This window comes from Lonchura striata, chromosome 10, assembly GCF_050655825.1.
Source record: "Lonchura striata isolate lonStrDom1 chromosome 10, ASM5065582v1, whole genome shotgun sequence".
NCBI lineage: Eukaryota > Metazoa > Chordata > Aves > Passeriformes > Estrildidae > Lonchura > Lonchura striata.
In genome coordinates, this window is record NC_140712.1 from 24535310 (window position 1) to 24559834 (window position 24525).

The following is a 24525-nucleotide window of genomic DNA, read 5'->3' on the forward strand; positions in this document are numbered from 1 at the left end:
CCATGGCTAACAGACCCTTCTTGCTAAAAAGACTGAGGAATGCAGCCACGTGGAACTTTAGAAGGGTCTGTGTTGGAAGGGACCTTCAACACCATCTCACTCCACCCCCCCAAGGGGTCTGCTGGACCTTGTTTATACCCAAATTGTTGTTTTAAAAGATTGATAGCTACCAAACAGAATTGTCAGGGAATTCTTATCATAGCAGGCAAGAAAATTAAAGAATCAGTATATTATATTATTTTATTTTAATATTATAATTGTATTCTAATTATACTACTATATATTATTAAATTAGAAAAATATGATGGAGATGAATCCCCAGTTTCCAGAGTGACTGTGTAAAACACGCTGAGGAGAGCTCAGGACAGACCCAGCAGCTCCCAGCATTTACAGCCCTGTCACAGACAGGACTCTAGAGGGCAGCCACAGTAAAAAATAAACACAGAAAAGCAAGAATTGCCCAAAACTGTGTGCTCAGAAGCAATGCTCAATAAACACACTTTTATAAGCACATTTAGCTTCCCCAGCACGACTATCTCAGAGTTCCTTCCAGTGGTAAAATATTTATTACCTGGGATTCCACTGCAAACGCTTGGCCTTGTTTAAGTAATAAATCTTCTTTTCCTGGATTTTCAAAGCAAACAGTGTTTAGGCTCTGGTTAAAAACAGGAACACAATCACAAGAACACTGATTTTCCTGCCCAGCTTTATTCTGGTCGCTGGGGTCACACTAGGCTGAAGGCTGGTGTTTAAGTACTTGTTATTAAAACAAGTTCTACTTAATTAATCCCCACAGGAAGCCTGGCCAAAGTCCTCCAAGGAGGAGGAGAGGAGTGGTTTGCCAGGCTGGGCTCTGGTCCTGCAGAAGGGTCAGAGCTGGCAGCTTGCCCAGCTCATGTCTGCACGAGACCTCAGCAGGGAAAGCATCCCCTGCACTCCACATCCATGACTCCTCCTGCCAGGCAGCCAGCCACTCAAAATACCATTTAATCTGTCAAGAGCCCTTGTGCTACACAAGTGCAAGGCAGGTCTGCAGCTGGGCTGGGTGCAGGAGGCTCCAGCTCCTGGGAATGGCTTCACTCCTCTCCCAAGTGGGAGCTCAGGTGCCGAGCTGAAGTCAAAGCTGCTCCACCCCAGCTCTGACCTGACCCAGTGCAGCCCCTGAGCCAGGCAGGGCACTGCTCAGCCCGCAAGGATGGAGAGGGCTGCTCCCCTGGGAGCAGGGATGCTGCCCAGCTCGCAGAGCACACAGCAGAGCCCCCAGCCCGTGTGCCACGGCCAGGCACTCCTGGGAGATGGATCAGTGGCACCCTGGCAGCTCCTCCAAACACAGCTCAGCTCCCAGGGCTGGACACGAGGCCTGGCTGCACTTCAGCAACAGGAAGAGATGACCAAAACCCCCTTTTATCCCTGCATTCCAACCCCCCCCCCATGCACAGCAAGCCTTAACAACTGACTGTACTCACTGTTTCCAAAGTTACCTCCAGACCCCGCAGAGTCGCCCTAAAATCAAAGGGCAAGAAACAAAAGTGAAGCTGCAAATTTATTTCAAATTTCTGCTCTACGTTAAACTAGGGGTGAAGGGGCAGGGAAAGATTTTGCAATGAGATAACCATTCAGCAGTTTCAGCAATTTAAAATGCTGAAGTGCTTCCTACTGTAAGTATCAATTGCTATATCCCATTTCGAATCATTCAACGTACTTCATAATACTTGAGTTTAGCTTTGAGAGCTTCAATAGTCCTTAAACTTTCTTCCTGCTGCTTTTCCTTGGTAGTCAGGATTTTCTTCAGCTCATCTTTCTGAAAGGGAAGGAGTGCCACATAGCCAAAGCCACAAGAATGGACAGGTTAGTAAGACCTCAAGGAACTTCTTGAAGAGTTTAGACAGAACTTCAACCAAGATCAGCACCAAAAGAATCCCTCATTTTGCTTCTGGAATTGCTCTTCAAGACTGCTCCTCTACAGGAGGAGTCTTGAAGAATGAGTCAAGAATATGCACCAACATAACCTGCTACTGTTTAAGTAATTCATATTGGTTAGTCTTGCATTACTGAGAGTCACTACAGAGATGCTTAATATTATCAGTGTGCTTAATTGCTTTAAAGGAGCCATGGGAATGGTCATTATTTGCAGGAACAGAAATGCTGTGCAGCTGCATAAACTGAACCAGAGCAATAGATGCTTCATTTGGCATTTTTAGTAGCTTTTAAGCAACGTACTTAAAACTGCAGAGGAAATAAAAGAGAGCTGCTCCCCCTACTCCCCAGTGCTGTTACACCTGCAGGTGACACATCCTACCTCATTCTCAAGATCATCTGCAAACATTTGCTCCTGCAAAAATGACAAGAAAATCCCCCCCAATTCATTTTCTCAATGATGTTTAAGGGATTCACACACAGTTCATCAGCTGACAAATCCAGCCCAGATTCCAATCTCCCCTTCCATTTTCCACCCAGCTTTATTGCTCTGTTTCCTATTTCTCTAGCCAGGATGGCTGACAGACCAATGGCTCTGGGAACTGGAATATCTCCTGTTTTCCAGCTCAGACTTTCCAGAAGAAGTTTGCTGATTTGGGAAAGTTTCTATTAAGAAGTTTATTTTATAAAGGCAATGCTTAAAACAGGAGTTCAGACAAGCCAGGGACTGCACTAAGAAATATTCTTTCTATCCATGGGCCACATTTAGGAGAAGCTGCATATTTTTGTACCTCTACAAAAATACAGCAAAGAGACAGCCTCCACAAAGCAAAAAAGCAACAAAAAATCCCCTTTGTTTTCTTTCTACAAGCTACACTCAGAGTTCCAAAAAGAGAGAATTTTTTTAAAAATCAACATTTCAAATTTGGTGAGAAACTTCTGTTGAAAACCTTTGGCTTTGCTTTCTTGCCTATTGAAGATTTATTTTTTTCTATGTGCTTCCATGTCCAGTAACAGCTGGGAAAGCAGCTGATGACAAAGCCCTGCCACACACCAGCACATTTAATGGAGAGAAGAAGCTCAGTCTCCAAAGCCCAGCCCTCCAGAGCAGCCCAGGGCTCAGCTGCACTGGGGGGCAGAGCCAGCAATGCTGTTCCCCAAATTTCTGGGTGCCAGGGAAGGACACAGCATCAGCCTCCTCACAGCTCCAGTGGAACTACAAGCCCCCAGGCGTTTCCAGCAGGCAGTGAGTGACACACACTGCATAACTCCCAGGAAAGCCGTGGGCACCACATCCTGACCCCACGGGGGTTCCAGGCTCCAGGCAGGCACCCCAAGCCTTGGGTTACCTCACTGAGCTGCAGCTGCAGCCCACTGATCCTGTCCAGCAGCATCCTCTGCTCCTCCTGCACTTCTCTCATCCGCTCCTTCAAATCTTGGTTTTCCAGCTCCAAGTCCTTACAAGTGAAATATGACACTTAAAAACGAAAATTAAGGCCTCCCCACACTACACACACATTGGGAAAGGTGAAGACTCTGAGCTAACAGATTTAAATCTTCAGATTTACTGAGGACTCCAAGCCCTGCCTAGCCTTTTGAAAACTGCAATGACATGGGAATGAGATGGGAAAATTAATGCTGCTTAGTAGAACAACTATGACACAGATTATTTTTAGTATGACACAAACATACATCTCTTGAGAATGTTAAAAAAATAAATCTTCCTCACTTGTGACTGACTTTGCTGCAGAGGCAGAAGGTTAAGAGGTAGGAAAGGTTAAGACAGGGACACTTCCAACTATTTATTAGCTGAAAAAGTGCAGTTTTTTTCCTGAAAAAAAAAAGTTTACAGCTCATCAGCATCATTGCCACAGCGCACATCATGCAATTAGGGGTTAAGCAAAGAGCAGTGCATGATCAGGGCTCACTTCAGCAGCCCAGCCTGCCTTTAGTGGCTCCTGATCCCTGGGGGCACCACAGGGTGCTCCCCACCCACCTGAGTGCTGGGCTCCTTCTGGAACACTCTGGGCTCCTCCTGTGCTCCACAGCCCCGGCCCCACTTCTGGGACACGCTGGTGACCTGGCAGTGCAGCAGGAGAACATCCCTCAGATCCCTGTACCACCCCAGCTCCCACTGGGACCGGGGTCACCAAACCCACACAAATGATCCCCTCTCAACACCTCGGTGACAAACAGCCCCAGCAAGTACCTTCTGCTCAGCCTGCCCTCTCTTCATGCTGTCTCTCCCTAAAAAAGCACCACAAAAATAGGGAGTTACAAAAAGCATTTCCTTCAGATCCATGAAACAACAACACATTCAGCTAATTCCATCCCCCTTCCACCCTGGGAGGGCATTTAAAAAAATAGTTCACCACACCCCCAGCTAATCAAACGTGGAAACATCCAGAAGGTTTCCTACAAAACAAAGGCTAATTTCTATAAATAAGGGTAAATAACTCCCATGATCAATACCGTTAAGCCCTTGAGGCATCAGAACCTGCAACGCTCTTAAAAGCTTTGCTAAAGCCACACAACCCCAAGAACTGCCCTTCCCCTCCAAACCAGGCAGCTCATGACCTCTGTGGTCAAAGGAGCACAGCTGCCCTCCCAAACAGCTCCCGGAGCCACAGGAGCAGGGCCACAATTCCACCCAAGGGAAGGTGTTGTAGGTCACTCCTACCTCTGCTGGAGTCCTCAAGGGCAGCTTTGATTAAAGCCAAAATGTCAATATTGTCCCCAATCCTGGCATAGTAAGCACAGTCATGCCCAAGGCCATCGGTCAAGGCAACGTCAGCACCATTCCTGAGCAACACCTCCACGGCATCCTTGCAGCCATACTCACAGCCCAGCATGAGGGCAGTCCTGGGAGGGGAGAGAGACGGGGCTGAGAGGTGAGGGGACCCCCAGAGCATCACCCGCAGAGCTGACCCCGCTGTCCGACACAGAAACCTCAGCCAAGGCACCTCCCCTCTGTCCACAGGGGAAACAGCTTTCCAGAGTCACTGGGGCAATGTTTAAATATTTGTGAAAGAGCAAACAAACCCACCACAACAACAATATTTCCACAAAACCAGACCCGCTGCCTTTGAAAGTCACCCGGTGTTTGGAGAGCTCCCATGACTTTGGTTTCCTCTACCAGGTACAAGTCTCAACAAACACCAGGCAAAGAATTTAGGCAAGGTTTGGACAGGGGGTCCTGGGAGCCCTGGCAGATTCCCCAAACACTCCCCAGCTGCAGGACGTGCAATGTGAGTAGCCAGCCTTTATCTCATGGCAGCCCCAGGACTTGTCCAAGAAATAACTGGCAAAAGCAGCAGCCACAGACAGAACCCCTCCCCTGGCCCCAGGAATAAACAGCTCAGTGTCCCTTGGGAGCTCCAGTGCACTCAGGAATTCTTGCCAGAGCACCACTTTTGCCACAGCCCATCGTGCACGTTGATCCCAAAGGCTGCTTGGGGCAGAAAGACCCTTTGAACAACCAAGTGCAGGTTCCCTGCTGGCAAGAACACACCTGGGAATATTCTGGATGCCAGCAGGAGAACAGGCCAGGTTTCTCTGCCAGGCAGAGGCCAGGTTTCCCTGAACAGATCCAGTGCTGAACTAATCCCAGGCTGAGCGCACGCACTGTGCCGAGGGGCAGCGCTCCCTCCCGTGCCAGCGGGACCCCCGGAGTGCCCCCCGGGCCTCACCTGCTCTGCTTGTCCCTGGCGTTGACATCGGCCCCCCTGTCGAGGAGCAGCTGGCAGAGCGCGGGGCGGCACATCTGGGTGGCCAGCACCAGCGGTGTCCTCCCGTCCTGGGGGCACAGACACGGGCTGAGGGCAGGGAGGGGGCACAGGGGGCCAGCAGGACAGGCTGAGGGCAGGGAGGGGGCACAGGGAGCCCCCCGTGAGCAGCAGGACCTGCAGCAGGAGGGGAGGCAGCCCCTTACCCCGTCCTTGCAGTTGACGGCGGCGCCGTGGTCGCAGAGCAGCTGGATGCTGGCAGAGCAGTCGGACATGGCTGGGGACAGAGCAGGGAGTGACACAGGGCAGGGAGGTGGCACAGGGCAGGGAGGGGACCTTGTGCTGTGACAGCAGCCTGGGGATGCCCCAGGCACAGCCCTGGGTGTGCGTGTGCTTCACCAAAATCCCCAGAGCTGAGCTGAAGCCTTGTCACAGGCGCATTTCTCCCTCAGGATTTTTCATTGAGGTGCACAGAGAGAGGAAAGAGAAAACAATTTCTCTTTCTGCTCCTTGTTTTCCCCTGTGGAATGTGTTTGGAGAATTGTTTCCCTGCGGTGATTGCTTGGTTGGATTCTGGTGAGGATTGTTTGAGCCTGGTGGCCAATCCAACCCACCTGGGGCTGGACTGTCAGAGAGGGTCACAAGTTGTGAGTTAGATTTGGGAGTTAGACCAAGTAGCTATGTAGCTTCATTATCTTCCTTTAAATAGTATATTAATGTATTTTAGCATAGTTACAATAAAGAAATCATTCAGCCTTCTGAACTGAGTCAGACAGCACCATTTCTCCCCACTGGCTTCGTCTGCATTTCCAATAAGCCTGACAAGGCTGCAGGGCTCTGCTCTCACAGCACCCAAAAGCCATCAGCCACTGCTGGGCCAGACACCCTGCAGCACCAGGAGGCTGCAGAAAACCCAGAGGAAAGGGTCTTCACTGCTCTCAGCACTGCCCCAAAACTCTGCTCCTGATCCTCAGAGATTTTACTCAACTTCACCCCAGACCTCCAAGCTCCACACGACTGTTAATTCATTATTGAGGACAAATGTCATGACAATATAAAATGCTCCCTCCTACTACAGCCACCAAAATTAAAGGAGAGGAATTGAGTCCATCTGGAAGTCAGCCCATTAATTAAATCTTCATTTCCATACAGTTACCAGCAAAGCAAACCCCTTCACCTGCATCATGAAGAGCAGTTCTTCCCTGGAGATCCACATTCTCTGTCGGACAATTGTACTGTTAAAATAAATAATCCCAGTTATCAACCAGAATCCAGACTGCATGTACAACATCAGGAGTTTGAGCTTTAAATTAAAGCAAAAAAATGTGATTTAAGTAAAAAATATGCACAGGAATTGCACAATTCATTAGACTTTTCACAGATCATGAGCCTTTATATCTGCATGGAGACATGCATCAATTAAAAGTTTAAAAGAACCCATTCAAATAACAAAAATCAAATGAGCATACACTGACCAGGAATAAATGAAGAAAAAATAAACATCACACAAACCTAAGACAACTCTCCAATACTGTTTCATTAATGAGAATTTGTGGCTGTAAGTGGCCAGCTTTTGAAGCAAACACCACTCTGGAGCAGCCAGTGTTGCTGCTCCTAAACTGCATTCAGACAGGGAACAGCAGACTTTCAAAGACACTCAGCCCCATCTTCTTCAAGAACCACAAACTACAACTTGATTTGATAGTCTACGAAAATATTTTTTAAAAAAGTTTATTTTCTTCATTTTAGCCCTTTTTCAGTCCCAACCTGGTATTTAACATGAAAAGGTCTCTTCCCTGTGACTCAAAAATAATCTGATTGATTAAGAAAGAAATCACACATCCCACTTTTGACCCATGTATGTAAAGCCACCTTTTCCCCCTCAGTGTGAGAGCTTAAGAGACAAGCTGCATTTTCAGTACCTGCAAGAGCTTCTGCAAGCACAAAGCGTGGCCATACTTTGCAGCCAGGTGCAGGGCGTTTCTGCCTAAAAACAGAAAACAGCAGCTCAGTGAACTTCTGAATATTCCCAGCATTTCAGATACAACATTGCTGTGTGCCAGTCCCTGCAGATCTGTGCTGAGACATCTCCTCTCTACTCCTCACCTTGTCACAGCCTTTTCCTACTCCAGTGAATCTTCACTCAAGGATGAGAGCTCACTTGTGAAATTAATCTCAAAATACTGCATCTGACTCCACACAAGGATTTAATGCATCCACTCTCCCATAAGAGGAGGAGGACAAGTTATCTCTGTACATTTTCTTGTTCTCAGCTTTGTATTAAACCTACAAAATTCAGAGGTAACAACCTGAAAATTAGCACCTGTTGTTAACTGTCTCTTCCATAAGGCTTTCCACAAACTCTGCTACCACACAAGGAAATCTGGAAGGTTCAGGTAAACTCCGAGCTCCTGAGGCATACAAACACCTCCCACAACATTCCTGAAATTCATTTAAAACTGCCCTCAATCCTCACCTCAAGTTCATTTAAAACTGCTCTTATCCTGCTCTCACTCAGAAATGCTGACCTCACCAGGGAGTCTGGAGCACATTATAAACACAATTACAGCAGCACAAACCCACATTCCTTAAGTGCTGCTGCATTCATGAATTCCACAACAGGCCAGTTTCCTCAGGACCAGCAACAAGCCACACAAATAATTTGGTTTTTTGCCAGAAAGAAGGAAGAGCTATCCTGTGGTCCAGCTTAACTTTATTGCAGAACAAAACCCAGCTGAGAGCATTTTCAGGCTGCCCTCTCAGGGTGAGGAAACCCACCTGCAGCATCAGTGGCTGTGATATCAACTCCATGCACCAGGATGGTGTTCAAGCAATCCAGGTTTCCCTTCGATGCTACAACATGGAATCTAAAATAACACAAAGCAAAACAGAAAAGCCCTTGCTTAGGCACAGCTGGTATGTACACAAAAATGGCAATATTGGCCAGGAAAGACCAAGCCAGCAGCTGTGTAAGGGAAGTGTTACAGGGGCCAGCCCTGGACAGCATCCAGAGTTAAGGGTTCTGCAAATATTACTTCAAGGAACAAGGCAAATTTCCTGAGAAACAATCACTGTTTACCTGGATGAGTGAACTAGGTGAAATACCAGTAGGGTTTCAGTTTCTCTTTAATACTCAAACCTGGCAACAGCAAGTCTTTAAACACTGATTACTTGGAAGTGAAGATTTTTGGATTGGCAGGCACATTTTTTTCTCTCTCAGGATTTTTTCATAGAGGAGCACAGAGAGAAGAAACACAAAACAATTTCTATTTCTGCTCCTTGTTTTCCCATGTGGAATGTGTTGGGAGAATTGTTTCCCTGGGGTGATGCTTGGTTGGATTCTGGTGAGGATTGTTTGAGCCTGGTGGCCAATCCAACCCACCTGGGACTGGGCTCTCAGAGAGGGCCAGGAGATGCGAGTTAGATACGATAGAAAAAGTAGGTTCGTAGTTTTAGTATCTCCTTTAAATAGTATATTAATGTTTTATAGTATAGTTATAATAAAGAAATCATTCAGCCTTCTGAACTGAGTCAGACATTGTCATTTCTTCCCACCGGGTTCACCTGCATTTCTTACAATATTTGGGAGTTTCCCTTTCCAGCCGGCTGGGCTCCAGCTTAGTGAAGCTAGATTTAGATGAGGAATCGCCCAGATTTCTGCACTCAAAAGGCTTTAGAGCAGCAGGAGCATGAACTCCAGCAGCCTCCCAGCAGCACTCCCGAGCTCGGGCCGTCACTCACGCGGATCTCCCCTCCACGTCCAGCTTGGTGGGGCTGACCCCCTTCTTGGCCAGGATGGATGAAACCTTGTCCACATCGCCCCTCTCCGCTGCCTTCATCAGCCTGTCATCGTACTTGCTCCAGTCTGGGTTCAGCTGCAGACAGAAGCAGATGTGAGCTCAGGGAGCACCGAGGCTGAGCCTCTGTCGCTGCCGAGGCAGGACGGGCACGAAGAGCCTCTGACCCACCAGGCTGTAGTACTAAAAACTCTGATTTATTCAAAATACACTGCTCTTTTATACAGAGCTTCACAAGGATCAAATCCATCGGTTCTGAATGAAAACAACCCACAGCATTGGTGCAGAGTGCTTGATGCACAGTGATAGAACTTAACTATAACAATGTGAAAAACAAGAGAGATAAAGGATTATTTACATTCTTTCCCAGCTCTTTCCCAGGCTTTTTGCCTGGCTAGAAACTCTCATTTCTCTCTTTGACTGAATCTGAGACTCACAAGCCACGCCAAAACCCACCTGGCTCTACAAACTGCACCCACCAGGGTGTTTGGAGTCACCTGTGCCACATCCCTGTCACGCTGCTGCTGGCATGGAACGTGCAGAGCTTTGGGACAGCCTGGTCCAGCCTCTCTGGTCCTAAAGGAGACCTTTAGGATCGAATTGCTTTGTTTTCCTCATTCTGTTTCAGTTTGCCTTTGTTCAATTCCATATTCCCACAACAAATGGACGCACTAAAAATACACTGCAGGACATGGCTTTTCCTGGCTGTGCCAGACTGTTCAGTGGGTCATAAATCAGCTAAGTGTGATATTCGAGGGAAGAACAGCTACTGAGCTGCAGAAGAAAGAAATTCAAAGCTGATAGTCTGGAACTGCCTGCAGTTCCCAAAGCGCTGCGGAGGGCAGAGAAAGGCCCAGTCAGTTATAAATAGACCACCAGCATCCAGCCCAGACAGCCCTCACCCCCCACTCCTCTCTTGTTTACTTCAAACTTAGACGTTCAGGCCCCAGGCCAAGCCTCCCATCCCAAAATGCAGAGCTTGTTCTCTTCCCTGCCAAACCACCCCTCTGAAGGGCTCGGGGCTTTTCAGGGAACTGCTCTGTGACAGAACCTCACACCCAAGCTGCACACGGATGGCTGGACACCCAAGGAACTTTTAAGGCAAGAAAAATGCTTCCAAGGGAGGATTTTAATTAAAACAGGAGCATGATATTCCAATCTAACTCTGCACAGCAGAAGAATTTACTGGTAAAGGTGAGACAAAAGCAGCCTGTGGGTGCATGAAGTTACTTTTCACTGTGGGTCAGAAATTCCTCACAATGTGAAGAACATTAAACCAGGTAACCCCAGTCCTGGGTTTGTTGAAGTAAAAGAGGCTACACAAAAAAGAACAACCCCAAAAATCCACTGCCACCACCTGCACCTGCAGTGAACTGGAAAAGGGAGCTGCCCTCATGATCAGAGGAGGCAGAGGGGATCCCATAAATCCATATAAATATCTCTGAGGGGTGTCAGGATGATTCCGCACTGTTCAGTGGTACCCAGGACAGGAAGGAATGGCCAGAAACTAAAATACAAGCTTTTCCACCTCAACATGAGGAAGAACTTGCACCTCAGCATGAGAAAGAAGTTCTTTCCAGGGAAGGGGCAGAGCCCTGGAGCAGCTGGATTCTCCCTCTCTGGAGACATCCCCAGCCCACCTGGACAGTCCCACCTGCCCCAGGTGAGCCTGCCTGTGCAGGGCTGGCCTGGAGGATCTCCAGAGGGCCCCTCCAGCCCTAAGGACCCCGGGTGATAATCTTGACTCCACTTTCCCACAATAAACAAGATTACAGTAATCACGAAGGCTTAGCAGCAGCTAACCCAGCCCAGCCCTGCCAGAAGTGACAGGAGGAATAAAAATAGAGCACTAATGCAATTAGCACCGGTGCTGCCCCTGAGGTGCAGCACTGGCTCATCAATCAATTAACACATCCATTAGCCCGAAAGCCTGAGAAGTCATCACCAGTGCCATGGCCCTCCCCAGCCCGGACAGGCTGCCCTGCAAAGCCACCTCCTGGTGCAAGGCTTAGCTTTTCATGTCAAACACCTGAGACTGTGCACACACAGCATCAAGCTCTGCGCTCCCTAAATTCTCCCGGTGCCTTCCCACCCCTACAGGACAGGGATCTGACCGTGGGTGTTCACACTGGGGTGGGATTGCTGGGTTGTACCTCTGCAGCTGATAACCTGCCAGCACAGCTCGCCCAAATAGACAGAAAATCCTCCCAAACCCTCCCCAGCCAGAGCCAGTCCCTGCTCCCATTTCATAAAAGTTCTGATTAACAGAAGCATTACTTTAAAAAAAACAACACTTCAGTCATTCGTATCCACAGCCTGTGGTGTACTAAATTTAAAAGGGGATGGAGGGACAGGACACAGGGAATGATTCCCACTGCCAGAGGGCAGGGATGGATGGGATATTGGGAAGGAATTCTGTCTGTGAGGGTGGGCAGGCCCTGGCACAGGTGCCCAGAGCAGCTCTTGGTGTTCCTGGATCCCTGGCAGTGCCCAAGGCCAGGCTGGATGGGGCTGGGAGCAGCCTGGGACAGTGGCAGGTGTCCCTCCCCACTGCAGGTTGTGGAATGGGATGAGCTTTAAGATCCCTTCCAACCAAAACCATTCCATGCTTAATTCATTATATATTTAACAAACACATTTCACATTTAAGGAAGATTCCTCGCAGGAGGAGCTGCTAAGGAGATACGACATTCATCAATTAAACAGAAGTACTACACCCCACTTGCACAATCTGAGCTTTCACCTTTTTGCAGCTGTAAATTCCTGCCCGGATACGAGAGCCCAGCCAGAGCTCCGAGATACCTACTGCGTCCTTGGCTGCACAAGAGAACCAAAAAATGATGCTGAGCTGGCTGCCAGGATCCGAGAGCCCAGCCAGAGCTCCGAGATACCTACTGCATCCCTGGCTGCACAAGAGAACCAAAAAATGATGCTGAGCTGGCTGCCAGGATTGGAGAGCCCAGCCAGAGCTCCGAGATACCTACTGCATCCCTGGCTGCACAAGAGAACCAAAAAATGATGCTGAGCTGGCTGCCAGGATCCGAGAGCCCAACCAGAGCTCCGAGATACCTACTGCGTCCTTGGCTGCACAAGAGAACCAGCAGATCATGCTGAGCTGGCTGCCAGGAGCCACCAGCTCCGTCACGGCGAGGAACTGCTGCTCTGCACCGCCCGTGGCTCCTCCTGCTCCATCCTCACTTAGCTGGGCTCCCCGAGGGTGCTCTCCCCATCCTCAGCATCATCTTCAGCCTTCATAACTCTGGGAACGCCGGAGGAAGGAGGCCGGAGCCCGGCCAGAGGCAGGCTCGGACAGCCGGACAGAGCTGCCAGGACAGCTCTGCTACACAACCCCTCATCAGCCCCATCTATTTTCTGATAAGGCACTACTTGATAGGCAGATAGAAAGCAATAGGCATTAATACATTCCCGGCGTGCCCGCGCCCTGAGTCACGGCGCGCGAGTGAACTCAGGGGACAGGCACGTCCCCGGCCCCGCTGCAGACGGGCAAAGGCTCTTTTAAAATAACAAACCCGCTCCTGACAGCCACCTCACCCCCACGGAGGGCTCGGCACAATTAATAACACACCAGGACTGAAATACTCCAGCAGCAATTCCTTCCCCGCTCCGCCGCGCCAGCCTCGGGCTCAGGCTTCAGACAGCTACGACTGCCGAGCAGATGGAATGCACGCTCCTATTTTGACAGAAATGTAACCCATTTTAAATTAGAAAACACACATGCCTCTGCTTTAAAAAAATTCTCCTTTCACAGCACTGAAACTCTTCCTGAATAAAACCTGGTTTCAGCTTACTGCTGCTGCCAGTCTGTCTCCCAACATGTGAAACGAGAGGAGTCACAGAGGCTGTGAAAACACTAAACAGACAGCACAATGATTAACAGGAAGGAGATGGAGAATCCCCTTTCACAAGTTTTAAATTTAAGTAGAGATCTCCCAAGTGCCATATTTAGAGGAGTAGGTCAACAGGACAAGCAATGCTCTGTTTTGTCTGCAGGAGAGAAAGCTGGTCCGGGGCCAGGAAAACCACTTAGGCTCACCCTGGAGGACACACAGCAGAGGCTGCAGAAAACCTAATACATGCATCTCCTCAGCAGAGAATTTCAAAATCAATCGCTCAGATTTGGGCAAATTCTCCCTTTCCCAGTAAATTCCGAACTATCACCTCATCCCCTGTGTGAGCACCAGCCTTTGCCCCACAGCAACAACATTCCCCAAAGAATGTTCCAAGACCTCTCTGCAATTAGCATCCATGTGACAAAGCCACTCCAAAAAAGTGCAGTGACTGTGCTGTCTTCTGACCACAACCAAGTCTGTCTCCTCAAGCTAAAAATGGATATTTTTTTTGTGGGGGAAGGATAAATACAACCCCAAGCGGCAGTGACAGAAAAGCCCCACTTGACCAAAATCAGTTTGGTGAGAAATGTAGGTAAGACTGTGGCTTCCAGGTGCTTTCCAGAGTATCCATCCCAAAGGTTTTCCTTGTCTCCACCTCATGTGCCTGCAGACATTCCTCATGTCTCCTGAGCTGCACTCATCCTGCAGCCCCTCTGTGCTGCAGATCCTCCTGACCACAAGATTTAGGATTGCTAAACCACATTCCCCAGCCCTGCCCAGCTCCAGCCAGGCACAGAGCAGCTCCCATGGCTCCATCAGCACCGAGGGACTTCAGGAAACACGGCCCAGCCACAAACCCCACGGATTAAACCTTCTCCCAGGCAGCTGAAAGGCACCGACTCAAAGGTGCTTTTTAGAGTACCCCAAGTGTACAGCCTAATTCAGACTGTTTTTCCCCAAAATTAGGAGCAGGAACATCATCAGACCCCAGCAGTGCAGATCTCTGGAGGTGCTACATCACCCTCCACACCACAGGCACCTGGCCAAGGCTGACACTGCCCATGCTGTGTTAACACAGAGCACCAGTTTAACTCAGCCTGCCAGGACTCCTGCCCAGCTCCGTGCCTCCAGGGACAGGAGCAGCCCACCTCCGTGCTGGGCTAGCCTCAGAAGCAGCCTGGTTGCCATCAGAGACAGAACACAGCCCCCCTGGCCCTCAGTGACAAACCTCCTGTGCTGAAAGAATTGATTTCCCCAGGTGCCTCTCGAGTCCAGGTGAGCTTTGAGCATCCTCCACATCCTCTGCTAAGAAATTTCAACTTCAGAGCGTGGAGGGATAAGGGGCAATGGCTTCTCACAGGAAGAGAGGAGCTTTGGGTTGGTTTGGAGGAAATCCCTCCCTGGGAGGGTTTGAGGCCCTGGCACAGGTGCCCAGAGCAGCTGTGGCTGCCCCTGGATCCCTGGAATGTCCCAGGCCAGGCAGCACCTGGGACAGTGGGAGGTGTCCCTGCCACGGCAGGGGTGGCACTGGATGGGCTCTAAGGCCACCTGACCCAGCTCAGAAATCCCAGCTGTAACTCAAAGCAGCTCCTAAGCCCTTCACAGCGAGCTGGGATAAAGCTGTGAAAGTGAGCCCAGCTCCTGCCACCACGGGGCCAGGCTGATCCTGTCCCCAGCAAAGCCCAGCAGGGACACAGCCCCTGTAATGCCATTAGCAGGTGACATAAGGAGAGCTCTGGCGACACTGCCAGCACAGCTCACACCCTCTCAGAGGTCCTTCACAGAACCCCAGGAGCACTTGGAAGGGATTTAAATCCCATCCTGTCCCACCCCTGCCATGGCAGGGACACCACCCACCGTCCCAGGTGCTCCCACCTGGTCCAGCCTGGCCTGGGACATCCCAGGGCCAGCCCAGCTGCTCTGGGCACCTGTGCCAGGGCCTCACCCCTGCCAGGGAGGGATTTCCTCCCACAGTCAACCCAAAGCTCCTCTCAGAGCCAGGGCCAGGCTCACACAGCCACCAGGCCCCACACCTGGAGTCCCTGCTCTTTCTCCGGAGGGCAGAGTACATTTGTCACCAGAAAAGACACACCCTGCCCTCAATGGCACAAAGTGACAAACGCTTTTGGAGTGCTTTGGTGCGTTTTAAAACCACACAGACCAAATGAAAGGGCAAGTTAGAGCAGAAAACTGGTTTTTAAAAATGTTCCCCAAGCGCAGCTTCCCCTGCAGTGCAAGGGCACTGCACTAAACCCATCTCTCCTGAAGAATTTGGCTTAGCTGTCTGAAAAAACACTGCACATACTGGGTTAAACCCCACTGGGGTGATCAGAAATGGCAATTTTGTATTTTACAAGCGGATCTGAATTCCCAGGACACGTCTGTCTCCACGTGTAAATGCTCTGGAGTGCCATGTGGGGTTTAGTCTGTGCAAGGGAAAAGCAGACACAGCCTGAACACAGGGCTCTTGTTTCACCCAGCACCTTCCCACAGGCAGCACTTTGTGTTACCACCTCCTTCACCAAAATCCTCCAGAATAAAAAAGCCATTGAATGCCACCAAGTGGGCAAGGCTTAGCCCAAAATGGGATAAAAACCAGCAGCTCCCTTAGGCCTGCTCTGGTTTGGTATCGTGCTGAAAACACTCCTGTCAAAACCTCACCTGAGCAGCTGTGCTGTGCCTGGTGGGTTTAAATAAATGTAACTGCAGCCTGTCATTAATGAGCTAACAGCGTGCTAACAAACAGCTTAAAGCAGGCAGCCACATCTCCTCATAAACATTCCTGATTTCACCCTGCTCTGAAGGTAGTTTCCTCCCAAGTCAGCAGACCCCATCAAGCTCAATTTATTAAGAATCAAGAAAATTCAAACTGACTTCTAGCTCTGTTACGTGTCAAAAAATCCTCTCAAAAATCAACATTTCCCACTGCAAGGAGTGAGAGGTCCCTCACAGCAGTGCCAGTTTCTCTCTTCTAGGCTGTGCCAGGGGAAAATCCACCAGCACCAGCCACAAGAGCTCAGAGGCTACACTGGAAGTGCCAAAGGATTCTGCCTACAACCCTGCAGGAGGCACAGAACTCAAAGAACTAAAAACAACAGTCCCACTTTTGTTCTGAAACAACTTTCTCCTATCTCATGGCCAACACAAAACTCCAGAGCACTATATTGATAAAGCAGCCTGCCAGCCTTGAGGCACAGCCTGACTTGACACCAGAAGAAGTGATCAGAGCTGCTGGGGCTCTGCAGCTGCATCTCCAAAATCTGCTGAGGATGTTCCGTGGTACCCGGGGCCAGAGTCACACACACCAAGGACATCACAGCCCCCAGCAGCACCTGGATAAAGGGGAGCCCTGCAAGCCCAGCCCCTGCTGCAGCCTGCCTTCACTCACAGAGAAATCTTTCCCCTTTAAACAGGGAGAAACAGGAGCAGGGTCAGAGTCCAGCTGCCAGAGGGAGCAGCACAGCTCCTGCCTCCCCAGGGCTCCAGGCACAGCATTAGCTGGAATTTCTGAGCTCTTAGGCAAGGCCCCATTGATTTGTGTGCTTCCATTCAGGAAAGCATCAGGAAATGTCGGGGTGATGAAGCCTGACGTGGCTGCTGCATCCGGCACACAGGAGCAGCCCCGAGCACACGGGGAGGGGAGCAGCAAACCCCAGCCACGGTCAGCCACCAGTAAGAGATGCAAACAGGACCAGCCTCGGATGTTCAAGCATGTGCTTGCAAATATTAATATTGAAATACTGACAAAGTACTCCAGAAGTTGCTTCTACACCAAAGGTCATGTGAACTCCAAAGAGATAAGCACAGAGCTTATCTGTGGAATTATGTCTGCACATCAGCTCAGGGTACTGAGCTCCCAGGTCTGCACTGAACCTCCACTCTTTTAAATGTTTTTAATTGCTGCATTCCAAAGTGATAAAGCATTAACTCTCCTTTCTACGGAGCCTGAAAATTACAATGCACCTGTAAACAGGCTGCACCACAAATTGCCCGTTGTGTTTCTTCAGCTTCACCCCAAACATCGCACAAACAAGCTCTAATTCCAGTTAACTAAATGCAAATGAATCACACAGAGGTTTTTTTCCAAGAACAAACACATTAGCACGAGCCTGAATAAAGCTTCCTGGAACCAAACTCGCTCCAAGGAACAACCCCAGGCAGGTCAGGAATGACATTGGAATATTACAGTGCTGTGGGTGCTTGGCTGCAGTGCCTGAGGATGCCAGGGCAAAGTCACCTCAGGGAGTGGGGACAGGACAGAACTGCTCCAGCCAGCAGCAGCAACACTGGAAAAACTCTGCTGATGGGTCAGAGCGCTGGGATCAGCCTGGCTGACAGCCTGGTCTGTGCCCTTGCACAGGGCAGAGCCAGGACACAGTGCCACAAAAATCCTGTCCGTGTACACACTCTCCTGTGCCCCCAGCAGCACCAGGTTCTTCTCCTGTAAATAACCTTGAACCTTCAGAGGGTTAAAAGTAGGTTATCAAACCCCTGGTTTTCACTTCACCCCTCCAGTGACTAATGTGCATTTGACAGCACGCTGGGGCTACAAATCACTGCTGCCATCGATGCTGCTGCACACCCAGCAAGAAGGTGCTGCTGATGAATTAGCAAATTCAAGCAGCAGCCTTCATGCCCATGGCAAAAGGGGTCAGCCCAGAGCAGGAGGTGGTACCTGCTCTCAGGTGAATGGTGCATTGGGTCACCCCTCGAAGCTCCACTCCTCCTTTCCCAGAGGAAAACTCATCCACTTCACAGAGCTGGGCAGCATCCACAGGGAAAGAAGTGTTGACACAACCTGGAACAAGCTCAGCTGTCACTAACTCCAGAGCTTGTTCAGATAGTCATTTAATAATCACAGCTTATTATGCCAGGGCAAGTGCTCAGGTGGCCCTTTGTTCCTTGCACAATGGTTTCCGCTAATTATATGACAGGTTGGGTTTCTCTTAATTAAACAAAACCCAGCACCACTTTTCCCAGAGGAGAAAGGATTGGCAGGAGTTTTCACATGTTTTTGTATCTGCCCTTTCCCATCTCCTGCAAGGTGCCTCCTGAACTGTGAGGATCTCGCTCCTCAGGCTGCAGCTCCAGCTCTGCTCAAAGCACCACCAGGAGCCCCAGGTGCCCCTTCCCTACATTCCAGGCCTCATCACAAGGGACAGCAAGGTTTTAGCCCAGCTGAGGGGAGAACACAGCTGGGACTGAGCAGAGCTGCTGCCCCAGAGTTACAGCAGTCAGTGGTGCCTTTTCCCCTGCAGAGGCCACAGTCAGAACTCACCGCTGCAAGTCCATCTGCAAAGGTCTGAGCAGAGAGAAGAGGCTTGTTTGCAGAACAACAAACCAACCCTTCCCCAGCTGGCTTCTCAAGAGAGACCAAGCAGTGAGCATCTCACGGGTACAGACACAACTTCCAGCTCTGCTGGAAGAACACACTCCCTTACCACAGTCCAGGTCCCAACACACATTTAGAGTGCCAGGATGTGTTCTGGAATCTCAGAGGCATGGGCAGTGGGAGCTGCTGCAGTCCCAGTGGGATTGAGAACATTAATTAAGATTTTCCCTCTAAATGCGGGTGGATGAGGCACCTCCTGTGACCTTTGTGCCCCACAGAAGCTGACATCCAACTTTCCAGCCTGCCCTCCTGCTAATGACAGGCATTTGTCTCACTGTGCACAGCACTGCGCAGGCTGCTCAGCTGATTTTCCAAGTACCATCAGCCAGCTGGAGTTGGCAAAACCAGGTGATCCCACTTTCAGGTTCTGGATAACCGTGGAATTGGCAATAACTAACATGGCTTTTGCTTTCTGCTGCTTTTTGTGGCTTCCCTCCATCACAAATCAGAAATAAAGCCATTCCCAACAGAAAGCACGTAACTACTACCTTCACCTGGAGGAAAACTTCCAGAGGCAGGCTGGATTAGGTTTCTCTCCACCCCCCAGGAAACAGCACAGGGTGGGGAGGGGAGAGAGGGATGAGGTTTCCCGAACAGGCAGCTCTTGTGCACTCCTTTCACACAGGATCTCCAAAGCTGCCGCTGGCAGGGCTCCCACCCACCTCCCCTCCTTGCCAGCAGAACAGAGACCAGCTTCATCCCAACAGCCCCCCTGCAGCACCCACCCACGGGGTGGGCTCGTCCCCCACAGAGAAGATTAAAAGTTGCTGTTTGATGAGGTGCTGGAGTGATCACATAACCAAACTATGTAATAAACAGGGGAAATAAGTTTACTATGGACAAAAATCCTGTTTTCACAGGATCGTGCTGAAAGCAAATTCCCTTCACGTATTTTAGAGTAACTTCAGCTCTCAAAGGTATTAAGACTGCTGAAACCTCCTCCAAAGAGAAGGTTTATTGGAAGTGAAAAATCTCCATGTCTATTCAAAACCAAACACAGGTGCTGCCAGTCTTTGTTTGAATGTAATTACTGGGCTAATTTGAGAATAACAAACAGCTCTAAAGTACAGGACAGCTAATGAACACAGAGCAGTGCCAGCCCACGCATGACAAATCCTCATAGCAGCCTCATGAATCACTGCTGAGCTCCGTGGATCCTGGGGCACGGGGATGGGAGCTGTCGCTGTCATCTGTCAGCACTTCAGAGGAGCTGCGGCGGTCAGGTAACATCTCCGGAGCCAGGGCAAACAGCAGGATTTAGGGAGAGCCGGGGTCTCACAGGAGGGCTGATAAAACCCAGCGCTCACATTCACCTCCCTGTCCCGCTGCTCCTCGCAGAGGGGCACAGGGATCCGCTCAGGACGGATTCCCGGGGAAGCAATTCCCGGACAGGCACAATTAAAGATGATTTACCGCGCGAACAAGTTCCAAACACAGCTTCCTCCAGTTGCACAGACCTCCTCCCTCAACAAGTCATCCGCAGGGATGAATGAGGTGAAAATAAAGCCCAAGAAAGCCAGTTAAAGCCAGCTAAAACCAGCCTACATTTTTGGAAGCCGGACAAGAAGGCACACACAGAGCTGCCCCGTGAGGAAGGTGCGCTCGCAGAGGTGCTGCATTCGAGGGGATGCTCAGGATCGCAGCGTGGCCGGCAGCTCTGCCGCTTCCCAGCCAACCTCCCCTCCATCGGGAGCGCTCCCATCCCGCCCCATGCGATCCCCCCGCGGGGCTCCGACCGAGCGAGCCCGAGGGCGGCTCCGCGGCTCTCGGGGAAATAAAAGAGCTTCTTTTGTGCTTTTCAACGTGTCCTGTCCGGAGCCGGGCACGGGGAACCGCCGGGGGGCAGCCGGAGCGAGAGGCCAGGGGCGGCTCGGGGACCGCTCCAGCCCAGCCCGGCCTCCGAGCACGGATCCACCCGGGGACCCTCCCGGGGATCGTCCCGGGGACCCTCCCGGGGACCGTCCCGGGGATCGTCCCGGGGATCGTCCCGGGGACCCTCCCGGGGACCGTCCCGGGGACCGTCCCGGGGATCGTCCCGGGGACCCTCCCGCGGCTCCCGGGCTCTCCTCGCCCTCTGCTCCCAGCCATGTCCCCGCTCCCCGGGGAGCCGGAATCCTCCGCGCTCTGCCCCTCCGTGCCCCGGGACCCCCCAGGAGCGGCACCCTCCGTTCTCCGCCCCGCCAAAGGCCGGGACCCCCGTGCTCTGCCCCACGCCAGGAAACGGGACCCCCGTGCTCTGCCCCTCCGTGCTCCGGGATCCCCCAGCTCTGCACCCCCAGGAGCCGGACTCTCCGTTCTCCGCCCCGCCAGGAGCCGGGACCCCCGCGCTCAGCCCGGCCAGGAGCCGCACCCTCCGTTCTCCGCCCCTGCAAACGCCGGGACCGCCGTGCTCTCCCCCGCGAAAGGCCGGGACCCCCGTGCTCTGCCCCACGCCAGGAGTCGGGACCCCTCCCGTGCTCTGCTCCTCCGTGCTCCGCGATCCCCTCGTGCTCCGCCCCACGCCCTGGGCCGGGATCCCCGCGCTCTGCCCCGCCCGGAGCCGGGACCCCCGCGCCCCGCCGCACCCCCCAGCCCGGCGGGGGCCGTGGCCCGGCACCCACCGCGCTGCCCCCGATGACGGCCTCGTGCTTCTTCAGCCGGGACTTGAGGCTCTTCATGGCGCGGCCGCGGGCGGGGGGCGCGCTCCGGCCCCGCCGCGCTCCCGCCGCCGCCACGGCCGGGACGCGCCGGGGCTGCCCCGCCCACCCGCGCCGCGGCCAATGGGCGCCCGCCCGCGCGGGCGCTGCGGCCAATCGGCGAGCGGCGCGGGGGGGCGGGACTTCCCCGCGGCGGAGGGGCGGCGCGCGGAGCCGCCCGGCCGGCAGGGGGCGCGCTGCGGGCGGGGCAGGCGCTCCGGCCCCTCAGGGAACCACAGAGAAGGAGCGGGCTAAAAACCGGGAAAAACACCGGGAAAAGCACCGGGGAAAACACCGGCACAGGCGTACGTGCTGCCGGGGGGACACCGCCTCCCTCCGTCCCAGTACAGAGCTCCCGGTAGCTGAGAAGGCCGCTCGGAGCCCTCCCGCTCAGCTGCAGAACCGATGGCCGCCGTGCAAAAGGCGCTGTAATAAACACGACGTGTTTTAAAGCATCGAGGAGGTCACGCAGCAGAGCCCCGAGCTGGGCACGGCAGCGGTTTAAACAACGCGATTAACCCAGCCTCGGCGTGAGCATGTCCGAGCTGGAGTTCGGTTCTGCTCGTCCCAAGTCTTACTCCATGTCCCCTTCTCACCCCACTTTCCTCACAGCCCCATTACACTGCGCTGATGACACAAGGTTTTAAAGTTTATTTGAGATTTATTTAATTATAGCCCATGGGTTGGGTTTAAGAGCTTGCTTATTAGAGCTGGAACGGGGCTGTTTGATCAATGGATCTCTAATATAAGCAAGGCTGGAGGTAAATGTCACTGCCTTTTAATCAATCTGGCCAAGCCCTGTTCAAACACTTGGGTTACTCAATGGGTGGCCCGTTCAGAAGCAAAGAACGGTGCGGTTAAAAATGAACTCATTCTGTGCTCGGCAGGGTGGCTGGGGAGTCCAGCGAGCTCCGGAATGGAAACCTTCCCCTGGGCGCTGCCCCTGTGTCCAGCACGGATTAATCCCACATTTGGGTCTCTGGAGACGCCCTGTGTGTGCCCCAAACGCCGTTTAAAGTTCGTGCTGTTTTTCTCCCTGAAGAGCCATGCTTCAGGCAGCATCTCTCCTTTCCCCAACAGAACTCAGCATGTCCTGGAGCAGAAGCCACAGCTCTGGACACCTCTCACCAAAAGTTTACCAAAAGTTTCAGCTTTACAAAAATACTGTCACATTCTCAGGGCCAGACTAACACCAGCAGCTTTCCCTTTTCCCACCAAATCTGTGCTGCTTAAAGGAAGTTCCTCCTGAGTCATTCCAGCACGAGGGAAAGCAGAATCTTAAAAATAACTCCTTGCTCCCGAGTCAGTGCCGAGAAGCTGCCCGGAGCGGTTCCAAGTGCTCGGCCGACTCCGGCGCCACTCCTGTCCCCTGATAACCACACACATCCACGCCGTGCCCCAGCCAGCGGAGCTGAGGGCTCTGCTGAGGCTCAGCGCTGAGGGCATGGCTCTGAGGGGATGGCATGAGGAGATGGCACTGAGGGGATGGAGGATGGCACTGAGGGGATGGCACTGAGAGTTTGGCACTGAGAGGATGGCACTGAGAGTTTGGCACTGAGGGGATGGCACTGAGGGGATGGACGATGGCACTGAGGGGATGGAGGATGGCACTGAGAGAATGGCACTGAGAGTTTGGCACTGAGGGGATGGTACTGAGGGGATGGACGATGGCACTGAGGGGATGGCACTGAGGGGATGGAGGATGGCACTGAGGGGATGGCACTGAGGGCATGGCACTGAGGGGATGGATGGCACTGAGAGGATGGCACTGAGAGTTTGGTACTGACAGGATGGCACTGACAGGATGGCAGCCAGCCCTGGGATCCAGCTGTGCCCCATGTTCCCATGCCAGGGAAGCGTGTCCCGCGGTTCTCGCTGCCCAGCTCGGTGCAGGGCAGAGCCCTCAGGCAGAGCAGCTGGCGCAGAAGCTGCCCGGTGTTGCCCGGCTGTCCAAGCAGGAATTCCCTCCCTGAGCAGTCTCCCAGCCCGATGTGTCAGGCCAGAACAAGACGAGTCTCGCTGCATTTCTGGAGCCTGACTTGTCGGTGTGAGCAGCGGCCCAGTCACCAGCCTCACCTCGCAGTGCCCAGGCCGGGCTGTCCCAGTGCAGTCTGGGCAGATTCCACGTCTGGCCCTTCCCTGACCACGCTCCAGGACTATTCCCTCATTCTGGACACTTCTGTGGGCTTTTTCTCCAGACTTCTCACTTTGCTCCTCAAATGAATTCAGGCTGCTGCTGCTAAGATTCTTGGCACGTAGTCCCCACTACATCACCCCTCTGCACGTCCCATCCCCTCTAGATGAGAAGCTAGATGATTTATCATGGAATCATAAAATTCTGGAGTGCTTTGGGTTGGAAGGGACCTTGAAGGCCATCCAGTTCCAGCCCCTCCCATGGGCAGGGACAGCTTCCACAGACCAGGTTGCTCCAAGCCTCTTTTTCGTTTCTGGTCCCTGATTTTGTCTCGCTCCTGCCATCACTCCATTCCAGGTTCTTGGCTCCTGTCCCTCATTGTCTGGCCAGACGTTCTGCCAGCTCTCTTGGAAGTGAGACGAGCCAGGCCAAGCCAGCCTGCCGTGGTTTGTGTTCCCAGCACGCGGGCACCAAGAGCAGAGCACCACCTGAGGCTGGTGAGATAAGGTCACCTCATGCTTTCCAAACAGAAACCTGGAGCTCCTGCTGGAGATGCGTTCCCTACTCTCCCCAGCTCCTGAGCTCTCTGTCTGTGATTTTACCCTGCACACCTCCATGCACTGACTCCGTGGAGGGCTGCTGGATGCCGTGCCTCAGGGCAGCCGTGTCCCCAGGGCTGCTGGAGCACGCTGCCTGCGCTGGCACACGCTTTGTGCCATCCCAGTGACCCGGGCTGGCATCTGAGCTCGGCGAGCAGCTTATGCAGCTCCCACACCATCACCCTGCGTCTGCTCGAACCGCTCATCTTTGTGACAGCCTCCGCTTACAGCAGCACAACAAAGGGGAGATTTATCCCGACAATGTTTGCCTGATAAGTGCCGAGTTAATGGCACACGAAATGTGCTGGCTGGCCCTCTGCAGGCCTGGGATCTAATTAATCTCTGGCAAGGCCCCCTGAAAGAGAAGTGGTGCTGGCCTGCACATGTAGCAGTCGAGACCAACTAATTGGAGCCAAACTGTACAGCGAGGCAGGA

The 24525-nt window shown here is 52.2% G+C and overlaps 1 protein-coding gene across 2 annotated transcripts in view; it reads right to left on the reverse strand.

Moving 5' to 3' along the window:
* The window catches only part of UACA (uveal autoantigen with coiled-coil domains and ankyrin repeats), a 28911-nt gene extending 7497 nt beyond the window's left edge, over positions 1–21414 (reverse strand). Inside the window, exons 1-15 of one of the 2 annotated variants that reach the window (XM_021543432.4) lie at positions 21283–21414; positions 9384–9517; positions 8421–8509; positions 7565–7629; positions 6820–6877; positions 5849–5919; positions 5607–5713; positions 4598–4779; positions 4127–4164; positions 3914–3997; positions 3267–3374; positions 2300–2332; positions 1703–1801; positions 1467–1503; positions 572–624 (exon numbers count right to left, since the gene is read on the reverse strand). In XM_021543432.4, coding sequence (XP_021399107.2) covers positions 572–624; positions 1467–1503; positions 1703–1801; positions 2300–2332; positions 3267–3374; positions 3914–3997; positions 4127–4164; positions 4598–4779; positions 5607–5713; positions 5849–5919; positions 6820–6877; positions 7565–7629; positions 8421–8509; positions 9384–9517; positions 21283–21339 — 1215 coding nt within the window. In that variant the 5' untranslated portion in view covers positions 21340–21414. The remainder of the gene's footprint in view (positions 1–571; positions 625–1466; positions 1504–1702; positions 1802–2299; positions 2333–3266; positions 3375–3913; positions 3998–4126; positions 4165–4597; positions 4780–5606; positions 5714–5848; positions 5920–6819; positions 6878–7564; positions 7630–8420; positions 8510–9383; positions 9518–21282) is intronic. The other variant, XM_021543433.4, reaches the window with a different exon arrangement.
* Between the last annotated feature and the right edge of the window lie 3111 nt (positions 21415–24525).